Source organism: Schistocerca americana, chromosome X (genome assembly GCF_021461395.2).
Source record: "Schistocerca americana isolate TAMUIC-IGC-003095 chromosome X, iqSchAmer2.1, whole genome shotgun sequence".
Taxonomy (NCBI): Eukaryota; Metazoa; Arthropoda; class Insecta; order Orthoptera; family Acrididae; genus Schistocerca; species Schistocerca americana.
Genome location: NC_060130.1, coordinates 87739553 through 87767095, shown reverse-complemented (window position 1 = coordinate 87767095; position 27543 = coordinate 87739553). Strand labels below are relative to the sequence as shown.

General features: G+C 37.7%; 1 protein-coding gene across 1 annotated transcript in view; it reads right to left on the bottom strand.

The window, feature by feature from the left end:
• LOC124556534 overlaps window positions 1-27543 on the bottom strand; it is a 487563-nt gene that overhangs the window by 46910 nt on the left and 413110 nt on the right. The window contains exon 14 of the mRNA XM_047130488.1: window positions 1983-2187. Coding sequence (XP_046986444.1) covers window positions 1983-2187 — 205 coding nt within the window. The remainder of the gene's footprint in view (window positions 1-1982; window positions 2188-27543) is intronic.

Below are 27543 nucleotides of genomic sequence, written 5' to 3'. Positions count from 1 at the left end.
CATCAGCAAACAGAAACATTTTATAGTTACCTGTAATACTAGAGGGCATATCATTTATATAAATAAGGAACAGGAGTGGCCCCAACACATAGCAGCTATCAACATTGTGAATAACGACCTTTTGCTCTCTGTTGCTAAAGTAAGAGATGAACCAGTAGTGAGCTACTCCCTGTATTCCGTAATGATCCAACTTCTGGAGCAATATTTTGTGACCAACACAATCAAATGCCTTAGTTAAATCAAAAAATATGCCAAGCATTTGAAACCTTTTGTTTAGCCCATCCAGTATCTCACAGAGAAAAGAGAATATAGCATATTCAGTCATTAATTGACTTCTAAAGCCGAACTGTACATTTGATAGCAAATCTTGTGATATGAAATGATCAATTATCCTTACGTACACAGCCTTTTCAGTAATTTTTGCAAACACTGGTGGCATAGAAATAGGTCTAAAATTATCTACATTATTTCTTTCTCCCTTTTTATAAAGTGGCTTTACTACTGAGTGCTTTAATCACTCAGGAAACTGACCATTCCTAAAGGAAAAATTACAAATATGGCTAAATACAGGGCTAATATGTACAGCACAGTACTTTAATATTCTGCTAGACACTCCATCATAACCATGAGAATCCTTAGTCTTCAGCGATTTAATTATCGACTCAACTCCCTCTTGTCTCTATCACAGAGGACTATTTCAGACATCAATCTTGGAAAGGCATTTGCCAAGAAAGTTATATGATTTCCTGTAGAAAGTAAATTTTTATTTAATTCACCAGCAATGCTCAGAAATGTTTATTGGGTGGATGAACCCTCTGATATTAAGCAAATGATTTGTAAGTGTTACTCTTGTAGAGAAATAAGGCTGCACCCCATCCACTTTTTTACCACGATCATTTCCAAATAAGCCATAGTAATGTATTCATATTACTTGGTAGGGCTCTTCCAGATGTCAGTGTATTTGGTCAAGGTACACATAATACCCAAATACCCACACGGTATTAATATGGTGTCCAAAACTATCACTGATGCTATTACATAGGCCTTATCAAAGATATTCACAATTGAATAGTTGCTAAACACAATTGTCTGAAACAATGGCTTACAATTCATTTCCCATCAATTCAAACACTGTCCCTTTAAAATATGCACCTTTTCAACCTCTGATGCAATGATGGGGCAGAATGAATAACCAGAACATACAAAGCACAGACAGAAAAAAATTAATACTGTAAATCATCACAAATAGCTCTAATCCTTCTTCACATTCCTATAGAGTCACATTAATCACTAAAAAATGTTCAATGGAGTTGTTAGGTGACTATCAGTAAAGGATAATGCTGACATTACAGATGCCACAGGGTCCAACGATGTACATGTCAGTATCATTCAGATGCAGCTGTCTGGGCCACATTATTCAGAAGGTGGATGGGACGCATAGTAACAACCACACAGATGTCACATGGGGGACAAATGCACCAATTTCCTTGGCTAAGGATAGTTTTCAATGCTAGCAGAATCTGCTCTGCTCATAATGATTCAATTAGCTATTACCACAACCACCACCAGAGGATGATAAGCCAGCTAGCTGCCATGCTTCTGCCACAACTCCCAACAGTGGGTAGGCCTACCAAAAGTGTAGGGCCATCATCACTGCTTCCTCATCCCCTCCCAGTACAAACCAGGGAGTTTGATACAATAAAATCAACTATTTCAGATTAAATGTACATGAAAATGCTGGTAACTATTAACTTTTTGTAAAATACATGGAGAAGTGAAATACAGTTGTTTTAAAGTACACTTACTTTCTCAGCCAAAATGAAATCTTTCAATAAATCAGTGTGGGGAATAATACTGTCCAAGTAAACAGTACTACTTCAGTTATTCATACAGTGTATTTGGTATTAAAAAACTATGAAACATCTGAATTTAATATCTAATTTTTGCTCCATGATTTGCTAACTGCTATTAATTTTTCTTACCAGTTCTGAATGTGCCAATTTTCCCAACTGCAGCACTAGTAACTTGCTTCATTTCTTCTCCTGTCACAGCCATTGATTGCTTTGACCGAGAACTGTCTGTTGCACAAATAGTGCCTCTTCCATCAGATTTACTCCTTTCTCTTCCTAACACCACCCTAGCCTCTTCTTGCACTGGCGACTTTTTGCGATCTTCCTTAATGCGAACCTGAAAGTGATAACAAAAATTCTTATCTCCAATGGCTTTCTAGTGAACATCTCTGTACCTAATGGAAAAATAAAGTAATTGTGATGATAAAACATTACTGAGTTCTTGTTGATATTTCACACATTTAATGTGAACATATGAAAACCACTATGTGTAATTGAGAGATTCATTGAATACATTTTATCTCCACAGAAGCCATTCTTTATTTGAAAGATTCCATCAGCTTTTTGGATTACATCTGCAATTTTATGTGGATATACTTTGAGGAGAGACATTTTGTTTCCTCAGAAATTTAATCTAACTTTTGCAGTATGACTTTCTTTGTCTGAACCACTCTATCTGTATATCATTCCTACATTGATATGTAGGAAATAGGTACTGGAACAGTAAAGCTGTGAAGTAAGCCATTGCAAATGCCTCAGTATTTCAGGCAATAAGAACATTCTTAAGGATTTCTACTCAAGTCCTAGTTTGGCATGCAGTTTTAAACTGACAGGAAATTTTGCTACCAATATTTATGACTAACAATAAAGGTAAAGTGATTACGAACTCAAGCAACATCACAAGATATTAACAAATTTTCCATAAACCGTTGATACTCATGTTTATGAATACTAAAGTGTAAAAAAATAAAGCCCTAATTTTAAAGTACAGCTATGTGTTACAATACGAAGATCTTTAAAAAGCTGTGAGCATATATACAACAGCGTGTTCTTAATTCACACATATTCAACAATTCATTCAAAAGATATTTATTTGCTGTTCTTTCTATACGTTTCCTTGTCACATATATAACGCAGAATTATATGAACATGGTCAAAGAGATCACTCAATCTTACAATTTTACATATATTTACATACAGGAACAGATGCTTACTCATTTATTTAAATAACCCAAAGAAAGTCACTGGTAAGGCGACATCTGTACTGTATTTTGTTGATGTATTCCACTTCGAAGAAAAATATCTCTTTTACCAGGATCTACTGGACACTGTGTGTGTGTGTGTGTGTGTGTGTGTGTGTGTGTGTGTGTGTGTGTGTGTGTGTGTGGACTGAGAACTGGTTCCTTATTTTCTTATCATGCACACATAATATAATCATGGTGAATGCACAAAATAAATAATTTCAATCTATGGTGACAGGTGTGATATATGTAAGCTAAGACATTTTGAGTTTGTTGTGTAGCTAATAATGATATGTAGCAGGAAGCCTACAAGCTTGCAGGAACAGTGAAAGAGAGGAATAAGTTTGAAAAATATGCTGAATACAAAGTCCTGAACACAGATAAGAAAAGAGCCATGCTGAATGTGTGTGGGGACCTGCATGAATGGACAGAAGTTCTGCTGTCAGAGAAATACAGTATTCTACCAAATTACACACATTCTTTCTACTCATATGTAATAACCCAAACAGAAACATATTTTACACTTTTTGAATAAATAATTTTTAAAAACAGAACACCATTTGTGCAGTGCTCTGTATTTCATATATACCTGCATCTCAAATTACAAACAAATCTAACCTTCATACATGAGACTACATTTTAGTTTCCTCAGAAACAGTTTTAGCATAATTAATATTGGAAACAAAAACTATTAACATATCAAAAGATAAAATATAATTTTTTAAAAAGAGATACCAGTATTATAAAACAGGAAAATGCCAAATTTTCATGCTTCCCCTGTTCACAATTTTTCAAACGCTAAATGAAATATAATTGGCCATGTGTTCAGTACAAAAGGTAATTAATAGATTCTTTCTGTGTGGGAAATCAAATGTCCTTAATCACACATTTGTCATGAAACACTGATGAGTTGTCACATGTTTTTTTCTGCAGTCAATAAAACACTAACATATATTTCATACTATTGAAGCAAATCATAGTAGATAAGATGGCCATAACAGAAATAGCACTACGTGGCACAGAATCCAACTGGGGAAGTATATAAGCATATATTTAAATTCATAAAGCACGAGGAGGCAACCACTCAGTTATAGTGGATCAATACAAGGAGCACAGTAACACATAACAGAAAACAGAATTGACACTAGCTTACAGCAATAGTACACACATTCACATACATGACCACACAGACACTCAAATGCATACTGTGTGTGTGTGTGTGTGTGTGTGTGTGTGTGTGTGTGTGTGTGGGTGGGTGGGTGGGTCTAGTATTGCTGGAAAAAGAGCTGGTCCTTGAGAGCTATTGTGAATGCTGTTTTCTGTTATGTGTTACTGTGGTCTACACATCGATCTGCTACAGGTGAATGGTTGCCTTTCCTGTATCTTATGTATCGCTCCATTCAGGAGTTAAAATTATTGTTATACATTTTTAAATTCAGTTTTGCAGTGCAACATAGTTTGATGCATATCCCAACATGGAATTACTTATGGTAAAAGCAAGGCTTTATTACAGTTCTTTTAGATTTTTTGACTCAGAAAATTTTTCACACTTAAGGTTTGTCTTAAGTTATGATTAAAATTGATGTATGTGATGGAAACATTATTCAATAGTGTCAGTTTCCACATAAAGGCAAAAATAGCATTTTATCCATGAGCAAATACAGCTTAGGCTGTAAATAATATGTGTTTGACATGTTCAATTCAGCTGCCTTTCTTGTTTATTTTTTCTGTTTATGTGTGTAATATGTCTGTGATGTCATCCCTCCCTTCTGTCTCTCTCTCTCTCTCTCTCTCTCTCTCTCTCTTTCTCTCTCTCTCACACACACACCCACCCACCCACACACACACACACACACACACACACACACACACACACACACACAAACAGTATTTCTTGTAGCAAAGGAAATTACATATGGCAATAGTTTTATTATCAGTCATCTTATCTCATTCTTCAATGTTTGGCCTAAGACCAGTTCACATACTGAGATGACATTAAGAATGGATTATGCATTGAAAGTTGTTTTTCTTTGTCCAATGTTATTCTAATACAGTATCAATTAATAAAAATGACATGTGCTAACATCTCTTATTCTATTCATATGAAAGCCCAAGAAGCTAACATACCTTCCGAGACAGAGGATGTGATGTATTAGTAAGCCAGGAAGATAGAGTGATAATCACAGAAGGGACCCATGTAACTGTATAACCTTGTCCAGTAGCCTGAAAATTATGGAATTTAGCCACCTAGTTCAATATAATAACCAGGGGCATCTAAAAAGACAGTTTCTGCTCATGTGTGGAAGACAAGTTTCCAGATTTTAATTTTATTTTCTCACCCTAAGATTCTTCACATAAGAACCAACTAACCCTGCAACAGAATGTATCTTAGTGTGCTGTGTTTCTCAACATGTGTTTTTCTTTCCTTTTCAGTGTTAACTGATCATTGCATGTTTTACACTTATTTGTCTGTTGTATGGCTGTGAAATTAATAAAAACATGATATAATATATGTTACATATTATTTAACAAATAATTGTTAAAAATTTAATAATTAGACCTTGTAATACTGCACATGTAAAAAAGTGTAATTGCAAAGAACAAATAGAGTTAGACAATAAAACTCAGTAAATGACTGCCAAAAATAATAAATTTTTGAAGAGAAAGAAAAACAAATACAAAGATAAATGAAGAAGTATTAGTGATGTTTGCCTGATCAAACAAGAAAATGTATGCGAAGACAAACCTGCATCCTGAGTGATAAAAAGAATAGTTGAATAACACATGGAGCAGGACTGAGAAAGTGAATTGATACTTTCCAAATAATTCAATGACAACCAAAATTGCTGTAATGTAGAATTTGAATAGTTTTGGAGTGATTTATTTCACAGATACAGACAGCGGTAATTAATACACTGACACAGTATTCATGATGCAGTAAAACAAAGTACTCTCTGGAAAAAGGTTAATCTAAATACTGTAGTGCATACAGAGGCATTTACGCAACCATTCTTCACATACTCCATATGCAAATGGAAGGGTTTAGAAGCCCTAATAAGTGGTGAAATGAAAAGTAGCATCTACTGTGCATTTCACAGTAGTTTGAAGAATGTAGACACACATAGGTGTGGATGTAGACCACAATTCATCATGAGGAATGATGCCTCTGGGTGAGAGTGACCCTTTCGTTCTTCTAAACTGAAAATTTTCTGACTCAGCCAATCACAGGTGAACCTATGGTTTAATGTAAAATCAGGGCTATGGCATAATTTAATTTTTCACAAAATAATTACTAGGCACCAAAGGCATGTCAACTATCAAACAATGTCCAAAGATTAATTAGGATTCAGTACACAATTTTTTGGATTTGTAATCTGATGTTTATCCACCCAGTCATCGGTCAGATATAGTAAGGAAATTTTATAACTTTACGATTAAAATGCATACGCTAAATATGGCAATAAAAGTTCTAATGGAATGTAAATAATTTAGGAGAAAAGGAGACCACTTACCGACAGAAGTATTGAGTCATAGACACACAAAAAGAAAGCAAGGTTTTTATTCTTCTCGTGTGCTTGTTGCCAACTCAGCACTTCCATTATTCAGTAAGTTGTCTCCTTCACTCCTTAATTACTTACAATGCGTAAACTAAAGTATATTTATGTTACAGAATGTCAAAGGAACAGATTGCTTTTGGAGATTGAGCTTTCGTAGATGAAGGTGCTGTCATTCAAGAATACACCTACTTGTTGCCATTTGAGGAAAATGGAGTTGGCTGCATGTCTCAAAATCACATACCACTAAAAGTAATGATTTTCAGAAGTAAGTTGACAGCTCTTATTATCACACATTCCATAATCATATCATTATAACTTCTAGTTTATCTACTGATTCAGATACACTGTGTCAAAATGTTATTTCACTTGTGCTAAGCAATAAATATCTCTATAAGAGTTACAGTTTCTATTTTATTATTTTTTGCTAACACTTAAATTTACTATAATTTATTCCATAAAAGTGTTATCAGTGTTAGGGGCCCTTTGAGGAAACAGGGCTACTTGAGTCATATCAAAATAACTGGTTAGTGGGCAAACTAGTACCTCATCAGCTATCCTGTCAATCACCTTTTCTGACACATATGACAAGTAACTTTGGTGTTAGTCATGATGTGTCTTCAGCCTAGTTGCAAATAATAATGGGAGACCTGCATCAGTGGGAACAATTTTATCCCTAAAATCAATTGGTGATGGGAAAATTTTAGAAGTATAAATGTTATTACTCAAAGATACATGATTCATCTGGTAGATCTTGTGGAGAGGAACTGTAGAAACAAGAGAGAGAGAGAGAGAGAGAGAGAGAGAGAGAGAGAGAGAGAGTCTTTTTACAAGGGAGAAACTGCAATAAGACAAAAGGCTGCATTGTGAAAATAAGTGCAAAAATACTGTATGAGCTAGTGCACAGAAAAACAGGAAGTAAGACAAACTAAGTATAGAGTTGTGTCTCTGGATAAAAAATATAGATTCTTTGGCACCACAGCTTACAGCTCAGAAACACAATGACATATTTTTTTTATAAGGTAATGAGCACTAATTATTATAAAATATTCAAATTACTGGTTTCATTTCAGCATATCATTGCTATCAGTGGATGTGATTTGAATATTCACAAGAAATAAAAAAGTTTTATCCCTAAGCTAAACAAAATACTTTTGTGTATATAAATGCTGGTATGTACAATACTATAAACAATTCCCCCCCCCCCTCCCCAGCCGGTGTGGCCCTGCGGTTCTAGGCGCTTCAGTCTGGAACCGCGTGACTGCTACGGTTGCAGGTTCGAATCCTGCCTCGGGCATGGATGTGTGTGATGTCCTTAGGTTAGTTAGGTTTAAGTAGTTCTAAGTTCTAGGGGACTGATGACCACAGGTGTTAAGTCTCATAGTGCTCAGAGCCATTTTTGGTGTTTATCATACTGTGCAGTGCATGTATTTACATTTTGATAAAATTATGTTCCTAATTAGTGACTGTGATTTATACAGAATTATTTGCATTATTTTTGAATGAAACACTTCTTGTACATATGTAGATAACACCTATCAATGCCAGTAATTTGCCAAAACAGACAATTTAAACATTTTATAATAATTAATGACTGTGGCTTAATAAAAACAGTTTCGCTGAAGTAGGCATTGGGTTAGACAGCTTCGAAGTGACGCTATGTCAACTTTTAGAAAAATAATGAGGAGCAAAGTGAAGATACAGAGAAAGGAAAGAATGGATAATTACTGATTGCAAAATGATGCAGTTCCATTAAAAGCATCAACAAAATAGTTCTCAAAACACGACAAAAATTACAACACACATTGCTATCTTTTTGTCTGGAGTACAGTACAGAAAATGTGGAAGAGGTAAGAATCAGCTGTGGTAATCAGAAAGGAATAGAGACAAGCAATGTTACTTGAGGAAACAGTTATTAGGTACAAAGAAAAAAGGCAATAAATCATCCCAAATGAAACATTCTTATTATCATCTGACAGTGTTTTTATTATCTGGTGTACAAATGATACAACTAACAACTGAGCAGATAGGGGAGTTTAGATGGGCTGTTTAGATAAACAACAGCAAATAAGTAATCCGTTGTTTCTGAGAACGTCTGCTGATTCTGTGGTAGCACCATTGAGTTAGATGTTTGAGATGTGTAACATTTGTAAAGCAAATGCCGAAAATTACTGCAAAATGTAAAATGTGTGAGAACTATTCCATAAGGAAAATAACCCAAAAGAAGTAACTTTTACTTTTATACACAAAATTCTGTATTTACAGATGGTCAATGTTAATATATTTAGGTGACATTCTACTACGTAACATTAGCAAAACTTTCACTGTTTACATATGACTTATACTGAAGCCTTATAAATAATTAGCATAATTGTTATTATAATTATCTGATTTATTCTACATCCTATAGATAGATTTGCATTACAGATACATAGTACTAAAAATTAAAAAAAAAAAAAAAAAAAAACTTCTGACTACCTGCCTCCTGCTCCTCAACCTTTTACATGTTTTGAACAATGATGCAAAATATTCAGAAAAATTCAGATGCATTTTTCAATGTATCTGAATAATGTCTTACATACTGTGATCTAGTAGACACAATTTCCATTGGCCTCAATCCTTCCATTGACCTCCTTTCATTTTTAACTACAAAAGAAAGAATTCAAAATATCAGGCTGCTATGCTTATTTATATTGGATGAACTTTGATGTATCATTCCATACAAAGACGACGATTTTATCCACATATTTCGAAGTTTTGATTCCATAATTTTTTTAGTTCTTTCCCAAATCTCATTTAAACATAAAATATTCTTCTTGTGCTTTGGTATATTCTATTGCCAATCATTTAGTGATTTTAGCCATTTGAGAATTCATTTAGATCTAGAGTGAAGATGAACTTAATTAAACTATTCTCCTTTGAAATCTCTTATGATATTAAGTGTAATATGATATGAAACAATTCTCAGATAATATTTAAGAATTTCCCCACATGTTTTCGGTCCTCATACTGCCTAATATATTGTCCGTCTCCATAGCTGAGTGGTAAGTGTGGCAGAATTCAATGCGAGGGACCAAGGTTCGATTCCCAGCCGTATCAGAGATTTTCTCCACTGGTAGACTAGGTGTTGTGTTGACTTCATCGTTTCATCCCCATCAACATACAAGGTTACAAGGTGACTAAACAGACTTGCACCCAAAGGGAGTTTCTAGCCACGTGTACCTAATATATTGATGTTTATGTACCAGTCTTCATTCAGATCTATTTTCCCAGCATTGGCAGAGTGCTTCCTGCAGCCTTGGATATTACTGACAGATTTCAAACAAACTACAGAGCTACAATATCATGTGATAAATGTTATGTTGCTAGTGTGTATTCCATGAAATGGGTTGTAGGTCATCAATTGAAATAGCATTGGTATCTTGCAGTAAGTTATTTGCATTCACGTTGTGCATATCTGTCATGGATCAGGCAGTGATCTGTTACAGTACATAAAGAAATGTTTCTCAACCTTCAGCTTATGGGTGTCAGTATTTTGTAAAAAGTGCATTTTGTGGATCTTCTTTTGCTGTTGTGATCAATGTATAACATTCAGAAGATACATAACGTTTGTAAATAATTTTTGTGAAACCTATAGAGTGTCTTGTACAACTGGTATGAAAATGAGAATAAGCTACTGTTTTAATCACGTGCTAACTGACAGGCTACAAAAAATGATCTTAATTTCAGACTGAAGCATATGGCTGCAAATTATAAGTGATAGATAAAAGAGTTCTGCTGCATTAAGATTCCTGTAAAAGACACAAAGTCACAGCACAAATGCTGTCAAAGCTATTGAACTGAAAATTTTTCAATATTCACTGGCTGATGTACAGTTGGCTTCTGTTATGAGTGTAATCTGTAACTCTTTGAGTGAATACATGATGACATATCAGATGAAAAATATTGCAAAAATAAAAGATTGAAATTCTTTATCGAGAAACAAAAGATAGAGGTAGCAGCTTTATAATTCTGTTAACATTTTCATTAAATTTTCTGGAATCATTCATTCAGTGAGCCCACTTTTGTTCTTGTTTTATATAAATGAGTTACCATTATGTATTTAACAAGCTGAAGTAGTTCTCATTGTTAATGTTTCAAGCACTGTGAACATTTAACAGAATTTGAATTGACTATCATCTCCTACCAACAAGCTGAACTGTTGCACAACTAAATGAAGTGATCAATATGAATTATAAAATCACCCACCCCACCTCTAGAGGTGTGGCAACCATCTCACTATTGTAATAACTACAAATAGAAAATATAAGGGTAGTGAAGTCAGGTTCATTTACAATGCATAAATTTACTATATAAGATGTCAGACCCCCCCCCCCCCCCCCCCCCATGAACAATGGACCTTGCCGTTGGTGGGGAGGCTTGCGTGCCTCAGCGATACAGATAGCCGTACCATAGGTGCAACCACAACGGAGGGGTATCTGTTGAGAGGCCAGACAAACATGTGGTTCCTGAAGAGGCAAGGGCAACAGTCTGGATGATTGACTGATCTGGCCTTGTAACAATAACCAAAACGGCCTTGCTGTACTGGTACTGCGAACGGCTGAAAGCAAGGGGAAACTACGGCCGTAATTTTTCCCGAGGGCATGCAGCTTTACTGTATGATTAAATGATGATGGCGTCCTCTTGGGTAAAATATTACGGAGGTAAAATAGTCCCCCATTCGGATCTCCGGGCGGGGACTACTCAAGAGGATGTCGTTATCAGGAGAAAGAAAACTGGCGTTCTACGGATCAGAGTGTGGAATGTCAGATCCCTTAATCGGGCAGGTAGGTTAGAAAATTTAAAAAGGGAAATGGATAGGTTAAAGTTAGATATAGTGGGAATCAGTGAAGTTCAGTGGCAGGAGGAACAAGACTTCTGGTCAGGTGACTACAGGGTTATAAACACAAAATCAAATAGGGGTAATGCAGGAGTAGGTTTAATAATGAATAGGAAAATAGGAATGCAGGTAAGCTACTACAAACAGCATAGTGAACGCATTATTGTGGCCAACTAGCTCTACAGATGACGAAGAAATTGAAGAAATGTATGATGAAATAAAAGAAATTATTCAGATAGTGAAGGGAGACGAAAATTTAATAGTCATGGGTGACTGGAATTCAAGTGTAGGAAAAGGGAGAGAAGGAAACGTAGTAGGTGAATATGGATTGGGGCTAAGAAATGAAACAGGAAGCCGCCTGGTAGAATTTTGCACAGAGCACAACATAATCATAGCTAACACTTGGTTTAGGAACCATGAAAGAAGGTTGTATACATGGAAGAACCCTGGAGATACTAAAAGGTATCAGATAGATTATATAATGGCAAGACAGAGATTTAGGAACCAGGTTTTAAATTGTAAGACATTTCCAGGGGCAGATGTGGACTCTGACCACAATCTATTGGTTATGACCTGTAGATTAAAACTGAAGAAACTGCAAAACGGTGGGAATTTAAGGAGATGGGACCTGGATAAACTGAAACAACCAGAGGTTGTACAGAGTTTCAGGGAGAGCATAAGAGAACAATTGACAGGAATGGGGGAAAGAAATACAGTAAAAGAAGAATGGGTAGCTTTGAGGGATGAAGTAGTGAAGGCAGCAGAGGATCAAGTAGGTAAAAAGACGAGGACTAGTAGAAATCCTTGGGTAACAGAAGAAATATTGAATTTAATTGAAGAAAGGAGAAAATATAAAAATGCAGTAAATGAAGCAGGCAAAAAGGAATACAAACGTCTCAAAAATGAGATCGACAGGAAGTGCAAAATGGCTAAGCAGGGATGGCTAGCAGACAAATGTAAGGATGTAGAGACTTATCTCGCTAGGGGTAAGATAGATACTGCCTACAGGAAAATTAAAGAGACCTTTGGAGATTAGAGAACGATTTGTATGAATATCAAGAGCTCAGATGGAAACCCAGTTCTAAGCAAAGAAGGGGAAGCAGAAAGGTGGAAGGAGTATATAGAGGGTCTACACAAGGGCAATGTACTTGAGGACAATATTATGGAAATGGAAGAGGATGTAGATGAAGATGAAATGTGAGATACGATACTGCGTGAAGAGTTTGACAGAGCTCTGAAAGACATGAGTCAAAACAAGGCCCCAGGAGTAGACAACATTCCATTGGAACTACTGACAGCCTTGGGAGAGCCAGTCCTGACAAAACTCTACCATCTGGTGAGCAAGATGTATGAAACAGGCGAAATACCCTCAGACTTCAAGAAGAATATAATAATGCCAATCCCAAAGAAAGCAGGTGTTGACAGATGTGAAAATTACCGAACAATCAGTTTAATAAGCCACAGCTGCAAAATACTAACACGAATTCTTTACAGACGAATGGAAAAACTAGTAGAAGCCAACCTCGGGGAAGATCAGTTTGGATTCCATAGAAACACTGGAACACGTGAGGAAATACTGACCTTACGACTTATCTTAGAAGAGAGATTAAGGAAAGGCAAACCTACGTTTCTAGCATTTGTAGACTTAGAGAAAGCTTTTGACAATGTTGACTGGAATACTCTCTTTCAAACTCTAAAGGTGGCAGGGGCAAAATACAGGGAGCGGCAGGCTATTTACAATTTGTACAGAAACCAGATGGCAGTTATAAGAGTCGAGGGACATGAAAGGGAAGCTGTGGTTTGGAAGGGAGTAAGACAGGGTTGCAGCCTCTCCCCGATGTTATTCAATCTGTATATTGAGCAAGCAGTAAAGGAAACAAAAGAAAAATTCGGAGTAGGTATTAAAATTCATGGAGAAGAAATAAAAACTTTGAGGTTCGCCGATGACATTGTAATTCTGTCAGAGACAGCAAAGGACTTGGAAGAGCAGTTGAACAGAATGGACAGTGTCTTGAAAGGAGGATATAAGATGAACACCAACAAAAGCAAAACAAGGATAATGGAATGTAGTCGAATTAAGTTGGGTGATGCTGAGGGAATAAGATTGGGAAATGAGACACTTAAAGTAGTAAAGGAGTTTTTCTATTTGGGGAGCAAAATAACTGATGATGGTCGAAAGAGAGGATATAAAATGTAGACTGGCAATGGCAAGGAAAGCGTTTCTGAACAAGAGAAATTTGTTTACATCGAGTATAGATTTAAGTGTCAGGAAGTTGTTTATGAAAGTATTTGTACGGAGTGTAGCCATGTATGGAAGTGAAACATGGACGATAAATAGTTTGGACAAGAAGAGAATAGATGCTTTCGAAATGTGGTGCTACAGAAGAATGCTGAAGATTAGATGGGTAGACCACATAACTAATGAGGAAGTATTGAATAGGATTGGGGAGAAGAGAAGTTTGTGGCACAACTTGACCAGAAGAAGGGATCGGTTGGTAGGACATGTTCTGAGGCATCAAGGGATCACCAATTTAGTATTGGAGGGCAGCTTGGAGGGTAAAAATCGTAGAGGGAGACCAAGAGATGAATACACTAAGCAGATTCAGAAGGATGTAGGTTGCAGTAGGTACTGGGAGATGAAGAGGCTTGCACAGGATAGAGTAGCATGGAGAGCTGCATCAAACCAGTCTCCGGACTGAAGACCACAACAACAACAATAACAAGATGTCAGACCTGAAAACTGAGAAACAATATATGAAAATTGTGGTGCACATACAAAATGAAATCATTTATGTAACATATTTCATTATTATTGTAGCACTGTTCATGCTATACATAACAGAGTTGTAAACAAAATAAAAATAGTATGGAATACAAATCACAAAAGAAACTGAAAATATATTGTGAACATTAAAGTAAATGATGTGTGTAGTCTTCTCCACAAAATAAAAAGTAAAGAATATTTTAAGCTCATTAAGGAAACAAAGATTTACTTTATTAGAAAAGAAACAGCTGAAAGATTTACAGCCGTCCAAAAACAAAAGGAGAGACAGAAATGGACAGAAGTTAAAAGTGTCCACAGAAGTGGAGAAATGGATGCAGATGCGTGAGACCATAGTAGACAGATTAACTGCAGTAAACAAAACAGAAGTAGTGAGTGAAACTGAAAAAATCATAGGATAAACCAAACTATTGTGTGCACTGAGACAACAAGGTCATTAGTTTCAAATGTAATAAAAGAGCTGAAAGTCAAACTTTCATTTGACACACATTACGCTACAACATAAATCAATAAACATGCAGTAGTAACCTATTTAACAAACTTGGTAAATACTTCAACAAAAGAGAGAGATTTTTTCCAGCTTTCTTAAATAGGAGTACACTAAAACCAATTTTTATGCATGAAAGCAGATGTGAATTAAGAAACTAAAGGGCAATATCAGCTGATTCCTCATTTACTACCATGAAATAACTAAAGAAAAGAATTGTGAGTCAAAAATGTATGGGACTAAAGCCATCACAATATTTAGGGAAGAAAAACAGCAACAGACAAAAAACATACGATGGTGTTATGGAACTGTCTAAAGCATTTCATTATGTTAATTATTTCTTGTTGATGTAGTATGGGATATGATGAAAGTGTCATACTATCATGAAGTCATGCAAAATAAATAAGTATGGAAATCATGCATAAATGGTGGGAGAATGTGATCAACCACACATTGCACCTGTTAACAGTAGAACATGGTGTGCTACAAGATTTGGTACTCAGTTAAATATTGTTTTGTCTTTCCACAACATATAAATCAGAAGGTTAATCTGAAAATGAAGTTTCTCATGACGACATGCTTGTATAAAATTTTCTTCGTCTTCTTGCTGCGTCAAATTACACAGCTGCAAAGCCAAGAGTCACCTAGCCATACAGTGTGCATTGTCATCAACCTGTCAGGCAGAAATCTTGATTAAGAAACTCTTTTCTCCTTGAGGAGATTTGTATATAGATTCTAAGCCAAATACCCATTGTGTATATTATTAACGGAGTTCAAATGGTAATGTTACATTTCTCACAGGATATCACCAATTAGGTAAGACTTGGAGCATAATACATTTTGGCAGTAATAAAGCTTCCAAAGTCAAACACCAGTAGATTAGGTAGGAAAGGGCTCTGTTGGAGAGATGAAGATTTAATAATGCTGCCACCTAACAATAATGGCTCAGAATGTCATGGAAAAGTGATTTTGATGTTCAAACACAATATACACACATGCCTGAAATGTGATCCTACGTTCTCAAATTGTGCAGCTGTTAAAGAATTCTGGTCTACTTAATTATGTCATGAAGATAACATCTGAGCTCCTAAAGTTCCTATTGGCCTTCCCACCTTTAGGGTAGCCAAATATATGACCAAATTCATGAGACCTATGGCTGATCATTGCAAACATCATGGTCTACATCAAAAACCCTCACAGGTTTAGTGAGGTAATCAAGCAAGTCAGAGTTGGACCAAATGATATTATGGTCAGATTTGACATGGTCTCCCTGTTTAGTAAAGTCCATATGGAAGAAACACTTTGACAGCCATTTACTTTTTGTATGACAGAAAATTTTATGAAATGACTGATGAAATGGACACAGGTTCTTCACTATCATCAGCAGTGGCTAATTTCTTTACGAAGCATTTAGACGAATGTGCCTTAAATCTGGTACCCCTTCACCTGTCTTCACTATATCATTAGTGTTGAGATGAACATAGAAAGAAAGTTGCCATTTTTAGATGATTTAATAAAACATATACAAGATGAACATCTAGACCAGTCTGTTATATCACATGCCTATGCACACTTACTTTTATCTCAGTGTTCAGAGCTTCAAAACCCAGCCCAGAAGAGACCAGTTATAATACATTAGTATACAGAGCTACAACTGTTTCTGAGAAGCAACACTTGAGTTCCAAACATGTGAAGCATTTGTTTTTAAAAAACAGTTACAGGGATATAAATACTAAGCTTTTACTCTCCTAGAAACAAAAATACAAAGATGCTCAACAATCACAAAATGAACAACTTGCTGCAGTTCTTTCTTTCTGTGGGGCTACACATAGGGTCCTAATGTGACAAGCACAAGATTTATTTTCTGACTGCACAAGAAGGTTTCAGAAATGTCGAGTTAAAGGCAAATATTGTCTTCATGCTCTGGCATTACAGGCATGCATTACAGACATCAATATGATCTCTGACAGCATCACATCATGATGACATAAGCTGACCAATCACAAGATGGTTACTTATTATATAGGACTATTACAGCAGCAGTTATGACACTTAATTGCTCCTTATAAAGACAATAAAGGTTATCATAATAGTTTTTATTCTAGTTTGATGTGTCTAGGAGACAGTGAAAATTTTAAACAAAGAAGTTACAGTGTAAGCTAAAGCTGCATAAAAAATCTGTACAGCCCTATCAAATATGCTGATTCATTGTGGGATAGACCGATAACCTTGCTGTTTGGTCTCTTCCCCCAAAACAACCAACCGCTATGGGATACTGTATTAGGTTTGCAAAGAGTGATCAGTTTGTACTTTACTAAAGTAGTTACTCATGTAAACACCTCCTTGTAACATAATTAGGAAAAAATCCACATAAAATCACCATAATGTTGTAACTATAAGCATAAATAAATTTTCTATTCTATTCCATTTTATTCTAATGGATTATCTCAATGCAAAGATTAATATTTATTGCTAAATAATCCTTTTACAAACCAATCAAAGCATTCTGCATGGTATTCCAGACCAGAAAGTGAGGAATGTATGACATAGATACTTCAAAAATAATGGCTCATTTAAATATACTGCCTGACAAAAAAAGTGAAGAACCTAGAAGACATGGTTGGATGTCAATGTAACTTCATACACTTACCCACCATCACTGGATATGTAAATGATTAGAGTTGCAATTCTCTGTAACAAGTATAATGGCCACCAGAGTGCATTTGTGAAGTCCACATATGATGTTAGTACCAGGCCTAGTAGTGTATATAAATAGTGTGAACAGGGTCAGATGTTGAGTGCCCAGTGTGAGAATTCAGTGACACATATACTTGTGTGAGACAGTGTTACATGTACCTGGCAGAATTTGAAGGAGCCTCATTGTGGGTCTCCATTTGGCTGGTGGGTCAAATAATGCAATATCCTCATTTCTGGAACATTTGGATGTTACAGTGGCCAGATGTTGATCTGCAGTGGAACATGAGAACAGACATACAAATCATCAAGATTCCAGTCAACCACATGTGCCCAACACCGGGGAGGATTGCCATATTGTGCACCTAGCTCATCATAACACCTGTACAGCTGCACCATCTGACTGAGAACAAATAATGGACTTCCTGCAACATTTGTGTCATCTCGCTCCATTGGCCGGAGACTAACAGCAGTATAAGGAATTACCATTCAGTGTGTAATTGCCATTAACACTACAACACAAACAGCTCCATATGGAGTGGTGCTGTGACTGGGAGGCATGACTGCTAATGAATGCCATCGTATTGTGTTCACTGATGAATAACAGTTTTCCACTATCCCTGATGATCCTGATCAGGCAGTATGGCAGGGACTTGTGGCGAGGTCCCAATCTTGAAATGTTTTTTGTAAAGGTACAGAGGTGTTACTCCTGGCATCATGATGTGGGGAGCCATCCGGTATGGCTTCAGGTCATAGTTGGTAGTGATTGAGGGAATGCTGATGGCACAATGGCAGATCACAGACATGCAACAGTATCTAGCTGCCATTTTTCAACAGGAAAATTCTGGTCTGCATATGGGACATGTCTCTCTGAATTTTCTGCATGATGTTGAGCTACTCCTGTGGCCAGCAGAATCCACAGATCTGTCCCCAAAAGGACATGTGTGGAACCAATCTGGATGTTGACTCAGTTCCAGCACCAGTATCCAGGATATCAAGGACCAGATACAACAGTTGCGGGCCAGTTTGCCCCAGGAGAGGATACAATGGCTTTATAATACCCTTTCCAGCTGAATCAGTGTGTGGAACCAGGCCAGAGGATGTGCAACATCATGCTGATAAGTGGGCTAATAGAATCAAGTTCTTTGTAAATTTGAATTGATTTTGTAATCAATGAAATAACATCTTATATATCCTCTCAACTCAATAGATCTAATTTTGTTTCCTCCTTCCCTTCAGGTGTTTCACATTTTTTTGTCAGGCAGTGTAAATGAAAACTGTAACAAATTTAGGAACTGATAAAAATAACAATCTCAAACGGGTAGATTGCATGGATATTACGTGCAAGGAAATAAGCACAGAGATTTTCTCGATAAAGAATAAAGCCAAGTTATCTTAAGAAAAAATGCTAACTATATGTCATATAGATTCACATTCCTACATCCATCTCAATCAGTTTATGTATGAAGGACAACTGGTAATGCTATTTAGACATAAAAAGAACAGTAAGGACCATACCCAAAACTTCACTTAAACATTATTGCGAGCATTTTCTTGCTGTCATAAAAATTAAGAGGTATACACCATCGTGTGACTATTTTGTCAGTGATGAACAGTAAGACACAACTTCCCATATAACAACAAATATGAGTGTACAGCATAAGGTAGGTAAAACTGCTAAATGAAACAACAAAACTTGAAATTGGTAATTTGGCCCTCATAGAGAAGTCAGCAGGAGAAGTTTCAACCTATTATCCAACATATTAAAAAGAAAATAAAAGTAAGTTTCTTCAAAGAGAACTTAAAGCTTATTTAATAAAGTACTACAAAGGAAGTGGACAAAAATGTGGAAACATACCATGCCTAATATGGTGTAAAAAACAGTTGGCTTTCAGAATAGCTTCCAATCATCTCGCTCCTTCAGCGAGGTTCGAGCAGGCACACGGGGGGAGGGGTTTATTAGTGATTGGGAGCTCAAACGTTAGGCGGGTGATGGAGCCCCTTAGGGAAATAGCAGAAAGGTCAGGGAAGAAGGCCAGTGTTCACTCTGTCTGCTTGCCGGGGGGTCTCATCCGAGATGTGGAGGAGGCCCTGCCAGTGGCGATAGAGAGCACTGGGTGCACCCAACTGCAAATTGTTGCTCATGTCAGCACCAATGACTCCTGCCGTCTGGGTTCAGAGGTCATTCTCAGTTCATACAGGCGGTTGGCGGAGTTGGTGAAGGCGGAAAGCCTTGCTCGCGGGGTGGAATCTGAGCTAACTATTTGTAGTATCGTTCCCAGAACCGATTGTGGTCCTCTGGTTTGGAGCCAAGTGGAAGGCTCAGACGATTCTGCGGAGATCTGGGGTGCAAATTTTTCGACCTCCGCTATCGAGTGGAGAAATGTAGGGACCCCCTGAATAGGTCAGGCGTGCACTACATGCAGGAAGTGGCTACAGGGGTAGCAGAGTACGTGTGGAGTGCACATGTGGGTTTTTTTGGTTAGAGAATACCCTCCCTAGGCCCGACAATATGCTTCCTGAGACGTGCAAGGTAGGAGTAGGCAAAATGCAACAGGGAATAACAATATTAATCTGCTAATAGTAAACTGCAGGAGCGTCTATAGAAAGGTCCCAGAACTGCTCTCATTAATAAACGGTCACAATGCCCACATAGTACTAGGGACAGAAAGTCGGCTGAAACCAGATGTAAACAGTAATGAAATTCTAAAGTCAGATTGGAGTGTATACCACAGAGACAGGCTGGACAGTGAAGGAAGAGGCATGTTTATAGCGATAAGAAGTGCAATAGTATCGAAGGAAATTGACGGAGATCCAAAATGTGAAGGTCACGGTTGAAGCAGGCTCAGACATGGTAATTGGACGTCTCTATAGGCCCCCTGGCTCAGCAGCTGTTGTGGCTGAGCACCTGATGTATAATTTGGAAAATATTTCGAGTAGATTTCCCCACCATGTTATAGTTCTGGGTGGAGATTTTAATTTGCCGGATATAGACTGGGAGACTCAAAGGTTCATAACAGGTGGCAGGGACAAAGAATCCAGTGACATTTTTTAAAGTGCTTTATCTGAAAACTACCTTGAGCAGTTAAACAGAGAACCGACTTGTGGCGATAACATATTAGACCTTCTGGTGACAAACAGACCCAAACTATTTGAAACAGTTAATGCAGAGCAGGGAATCAGCGATCATAAAGCGGTTACTGCATCGATGATTTCAGCCATAAATAGAAATATTAAAAAAAGGTAGGAAGATTTTTCTGTTTAGCAAAAGTGACAAAAAGCAGATTTCAGAGTACCTGATGGCTCAACACAAAAGTTTTGTCTCAAGTACAGATAGTGTTGAGGATCAGTGGACAAAGTCCAAAACCATCGTACAATATGTGTTAGATGAGTATGTGCCAAGCAAGATCGTAAGAGATGGAAAAGAGCCACCGCGGTACAACAACCGAGTTAGAAAACTGCTGCAGAAGCAAAGGGAACTTCAAAGCAAACATAAACATAGCCAAAGCCTTGTAGACAAATTAAAATTACGCGCAGCAAAATGTAGTGTGAGGAGGGCTATGCAAGAGGCGTTCAATGAATTCGAAAGTAAAGTTCTATGTACTGACTTGGCAGAAAATCCTAAGAAATTTTGGTCTTATGTCAAAGCAGTAGGTGGATCAAAACAAAATGTCCATAGACTCTGTGATCAAAATGGTACCGAAACTGAGGATGACAGACTAAAGGCCGAAATACTAAATGTCTTTTTCCAAAGCTGTTTCACAGAGGAAGACTGCACTGTAGTTCCTTCTCTAGATTGTCGCACAGATGACAAAATGGTAGATATCAAAATAGACAACAGAGGGATAGAGAAACAATTAAAATCGCTCAAAAGAGGAAAGGCCGCTGGACCTGATGGGATACCAGTTTGATTTTACACAGAGTACACGAAGGAACTTGCCCCCCTTCTTGCAGCGGTGTACCGTAGGTCTCTAGAAGAGTGTAGAAGGGACATCGAACAGATGTGCAGAACTATAGACCTATATCTCTAACGTCTATCAGTTGTAGAATTTTGGAAGCTCTTTGCCTTTACAAATGTCTGCTTGTGTCTGTGTATGTGCGGATGGATATGTGTGTGTGTGCGAGTGTATACCTGTCCTTTTTTCCCCCTAAGGTAAGTCTTTCCGCTCCCGGGATTGGAATGACTCCTTACCCTCTCCCTTAAAACCCACATCCTTTCATCTTTCCCTCTCCTTCCCTCTTTCCTGACGAAGCAACCATTGGTTGCGAAAGCTAAAATTTTGTGTGTATGTATGTGTTTGTTTGTGTTTCTATCGACCTGCCAGCTCTTTCGTATGGTAAGTCACATCATCTTTGTTTTTAAATAAATTTTCCCCGTGTGGAATGTTTCCCTCTATTATATTCAATGTAATATTAATATTTTAATATCAGAAAATACTTAACAAATATTATTGCAGAATACACTTATCTGTTCTGTTTTTATGTCACAAACATGAACCAGTTGCAGATGAATCTGCATGATTAAAAGACCACAGAGAGTAAGAGCATAAGCCATGATGACTGCTACTTCTAAAAGGTTGCCAGTCATATTTCCTGGTCCTACATCAGATACATACTTGATAAGCAAGAAGAGCAGAGCATGTTACATGATTTGATAAAGCTTACTTCATGCAAAATTCCTTGTATTCAAGGAAAATAGTAAACCTCAAGTTGTGAAACATGCTAAAGCAACAGGACAATATGGTAGCTAATGTAAGTTAGTCCATAAGCAGTTAGAGTAAACATCTAGCTTTTTCATTTGAGGAGACTAGATAAAATGTTTGTTAGAGAAACATGGTGTCAAATGAAGTGATATACACTCCTGGAAATGGAAAAAAGAACACATTGACACCGGTGTGTCAGACCCACCATACTTGCTCCGGACACTGCGAGAGGGCTGTACAAGCAATGATCACATGCACGGCACAGCGGACACACCAGGAACCGCGGTGTTGGCCGTCAAATGGCGCTAGCTGGGCAGCATTTGTGCACCGCCGCCGTCAGTGTCAGCCAGTTTGCCATGGCATACGGAGCTCCATCGCAGTCTTTAACACTGGTAGCATGCCGCAACAGCGTGGACGTGAACCGTATGTGCAGTTGACGGACTTTGAGCGAGGGCGTATAGTGGGCATGCGGGAGGCCGGGTGGACGTACCGCCGAATTGCTCAACACGTGGGACGTGAGGTCTCCACAGTACATCGATGTTGTCGCCAGTGGTCGGCGGAAGGTGCACGTGCCCGTCGACCTGGGACCGGACCGCAGCGACGCACGGATGCACGCCAAGACCGTAGGATCCTACGCAGTGCCGTAGGGGACCGCACCGCCACTTCCCAGCAAATTAGGGACACTGTTGCTCCTGGGGTATCGGCGAGGACCATTCGCAACCGTCTCCATGAAGCTGGGCTATGGTCCCGCACACCGTTAGGCCGTCTTCCGCTCACGCCCCAACATCGTGCAGCCCGCCTCCAGTGGTGTCGCGACAGGCGTGAATGGAGGGATGAATGGAGACGTGTCGTCTTCAGCGATGAGAGTCGCTTCTGCCTTGGTGCCAATGATGGTCGTATGCGTGTTTGGCGCCGTGCAGGTGAGCGCCACAATCAGGACTGCATACGACCGAGGCACACAGGGCCAACACCCGGCATCATGGTGTGGGCAGCGATCTCCTACACTGACCGTACACCACTGGTGATCGTCGAGGGGACACTGAATAGTGCACGGTACATCCAAACCGTCATCGAACCCATCGTTCTACCATTCCTAGACCGGCAAGGGAACTTGCTGTTCCAACAGGACAATGCACGTCCGCATGTATCCCGTGCCACCCAACGTGCTCTAGAAGGTGTAAGTCAACTACCCTGGCCAGCAAGATCTCCGGATCTGTCCCCCATTGAGCATGTTTGGGACTGGATGAAGCGTCGTCTCACGTGGTCTGCACGTCCAGCACGAACGCTGGTCCAACTGAGGCGCCAGGTGGAAATGGCATGGCAAGCCGTTCCACAGGACTACATCCAGCATCTCTACGATCGTCTCCATGGGAGAATAGCAGCCTGCATTGCTGCGAAAGGTGGATATACACTGTACTAGTGCCGACACTGTGCATGCTCTGTTGTCTGTGTCTATGTGCCTGTGGTTCTGTCAGTGTGATCATGTGATGTATCTGACCCCAGGAATGTGTCAATAAAGTTTCCCCTTCCTGGGACAATGAATTCACGGTGTTCTTATTTCAATTTCCAGGAGTGTAGTTATTGCTGAGTCATAGTATAACAATAAAAAGAAATCTCAAATTAAATTTGGACTGAAAACAGCATTGGCAGTTGAACCTTCAAAACATTGTATTATCTATGGCATTTGGCCAGTTTTGATGCAGAATATACGGATGTGGAAGGGATTGTAAAAGTAAAAGTGCCAAAAGCTAATCAAAAAGTCCACATTTGATAGCTTTATGGTACACATTGCTTGCTAATCAGTCAGTCAGCAAATCATTGCAGTATAATAATCTATATCAATAAATTCAACATATAGAAAAGTTTTGCTGTCTCAAGAAGTAAAAAATGAAAACTGGTACCGTATATGAAACAAGTGAGAGATCTTGACTGAAGTCACATGCTGGAACACTAACAAAAGGTTTGTCATTGCAAAAAATGCAGGGAAGGTTATATTGGGCTGTCTACTCATCAGTGAGTTCGTCAGATATAATTGAAGTACCTTAGCTATCTTTCCGCATAACCCAATTTTCTGATTTTGCTTTATGCTGGAAATCTGTTTCATCTGTTTAATGACTCTGATGCAGAGGATACTACAGACACTTACTTACAATATGAATTTAGTCTTAGAAATGATGCAGCATTCACAAGGATTATCCAAAAATGCAACTTGCATTAGTGTGGGGATATAATAAAAAGTGAGTTGTATATAATAATATAGGATTGTACAGTAGAGTGGACATTGCAAGAATGTCAGAAAAGACATTTTTGACATGTCAGTGGAAGAATAAGACTATGAGTGGTCTAAATGGAACCATGAGAATTGTCTATGGAAACTGATGTTGCAGTTGAGAACAGATAAGGTGGAAAGCTTTAGATGACTTAAGAATTGTGAGAAACCTTTTTTAAAAGGATGATACATATAGTATGGATATTTAACTGTTAGAAGAAGAATGAAAAATATGACATGTTGGAAAAACGTGCAACAGTCTACCGAAAAATGATCATAGCTTTACTTTGATGATCAGCTATCAGAGGACATCATAGATTCATCAACAAAAAATTAGTAGTACATTATTTGTGAGTAAAGGTAACTTCATTGTTGTGTAAATAATATGTGGATAAAAGCAAAGAAACATTTATTTATCAACACATTTATTTTGTGTATTACATTTTAATTACACTGGTTTTGAAAAACAGAAATAACAAAACAGTTTAGTCTCCATGCAAATACATATTGGAATGCACTCAGATCATAATATGGAGATATTTGTAATAACATTCACAATATTTGGTTTCAGTCACAGAAGATAAAAAATTTACAGTCATGGAGATTTTTTTTGAATGTGCAGAAGAACATATACCAGCAATATGAATGAGAAAAACTACAATGATGCTCTACACCAACATATTTTTGTGATGTTAATACATAATGGAGAAGTTCAAGCCAGTAGTAAAGGATCAGATGAGCAATGAAGAAGCAGCCATAAAATTTTTCAGTGAACAGTTAGCTAACTTGTTAGGAATAAATGCTTTTGGTTTAGTTCATTCAAATGTCAGAACTGCAGATAAAAGAGCAAAATTCAAAATAATGCTAATCAGAAGAAATGGAAGAAACAAAATTGGTAGTAAAGTAATAAGATACTGTAAGAATTACAGGAGACAGATGAATCCTGAAACATCAGTATAGTGAGAACAGTAGAAAGAAGAATATTCTTAAGTATTTGTAAATACTAGAAGACAGCATTAAAGCTCAAGAGTGGAACATGACAAATAGGTGAAAAATGTGTAATGATGATAATAAATGTGACATTAAATAGTAACAAAGTATGAAAGGAAGAACATTATTATTAATGTCAATACAGAAGAGAACACATAAATGAAATTGAAATCTTCAAGTTCATACAGGAACCTGAATTAATTTCATTCTTTGTCAGTTAGTACAAAAAATTGCAAGTATATACACTGAAGGCAAAAACAATAACTGCAGGATCTGATATACCCATAAAACACTACAAACTCAGTAAGAAAATTCTTTCTGGCTGAAAGCACTTTGTGACAAATGAAATACAACAATAAAAGATAGAAGCACACAAGTTTCCAAACACCTACAGTAACATACACAATTTTTTCACATCAAAATGTACAAATGTAGTTTATTATCATTACAAATGGAATAACATAAAAATTTTGAAATGGACAAGGTTACAGGAATGGAAATAAAACTAACATAGTCATGATGCTAACATGACGTTAAAAAAACTCTTTGCTCAGCATTTCAGCAATATAGATACATATTACCTTTTATCACATGAAGATAAGTTTCAGTATTATTTTGAGTCTGAACTTTCTGCAGCAGTCTATAGAAGGACTTACAGGATGCATATTAGATGGAATTGTGAACTGGACATTCTAAGCACGGGGTGTTTCATGTATGATGCAGGCACTGTCTTTCACATTGTATGGAAACTGATATCTTTGTAGGCAGTCTGTGATCTATGCCTGATGCTCTGGCCCATTACTTAGTCTCAGACAATGTGGCAGGTGACATATCAGCTTCAAAATACACTACACATATTAGCAGCATGAGTCATTAAAAACACATCATAATGCTAGCGTATGCATACTGGCAGTATGTGCTCTTGCATTTTCCTGCAAGATATAATTATTCTCTCTCCTCCTCAAGGAAGGAAATAATAGTTCCAAAGTCTAGGATAGTGTTTTGTACTTTTATGTGTGTCTGTCAGCAGTACTAAGTATTTTGCATCCTCAATGTAAGTATTGGCCAGCAATTCTGTCTCACAATTTTATAGTTTTCTTGAGCGAATTTACCTTTCGATAGTATGCATCTTTTTCTTTGCTATTAGTTCTCTGAAAGAAGATTGCAGAAGATTATTCACACACCTATCAGATATTATGGTTCGGTGGAAAATCACACCCTGATAAATGGAGACATACGTCAGAAGAAAGAGCATTTCAGAATAAACCTTTCCATAACGCACACACTGCAACAGCCAGTTGCAGTACTGAGATTGAGCATTAGTATCTGAATTGTCAATTGATAAACTACTGTTACTATGTTAAGTTTGAGTTTGAGTTTGTGTAAAGCTTTGTGAGTAGATGCAACTGGCAAACTATGCTATGAGAAGGAACACTGTAGGCAGTTTTCACTGCAGGAAAGCAAAACTACCTTACCTGCTGCCACCCATAACATTATGGTGAAAGACAAAGGCAGAAAGGTGAAGAAGCTGACAAACCAGGAGCAGTGGAAGTTAACTCACTTGAGTTAACAGAAATTGCAAACTGGCTGGAGGCCTTGCTCAAAACTACTACAAAGAAACCTGACAAGCCAGATGTACCAGAATCTGACTATTCTGAGCTGACTGAAAGTGTAGACTGGCTGCAGTACTGTGCCAAAGAAGAAGAAGAGGAAGTATCTTGTGGCTGGATGGAAGTTTACAGCTGATGCAAGTCGTGCTTATCTTTGCCAGATGAGAAGACCACAATGATGCCTGTGTACATCTGATAATTGGGCAACATCATGTGAAATGAGATGTGAGAGGATCTGAAAAAAACTTGCCAAATCAGGCTTTTGAAATATGGTGATCTATGATGGTCCTGTCATGCAGGTAAGTGTGGTCGCAATACTAGACCACAAAGCAGATAGCCAAGCATTCCAGTATATGATCCTGTGTCCACTGACAGTCAAAGGTGCTACATTAAAACACTCGTCCAAGGGCTACTGTGGATGGTGGCCTGTGATGAGATTGCCACTTGCTTCCACATGCTGGGCTACTAAAGGGAAGGAAGGAAG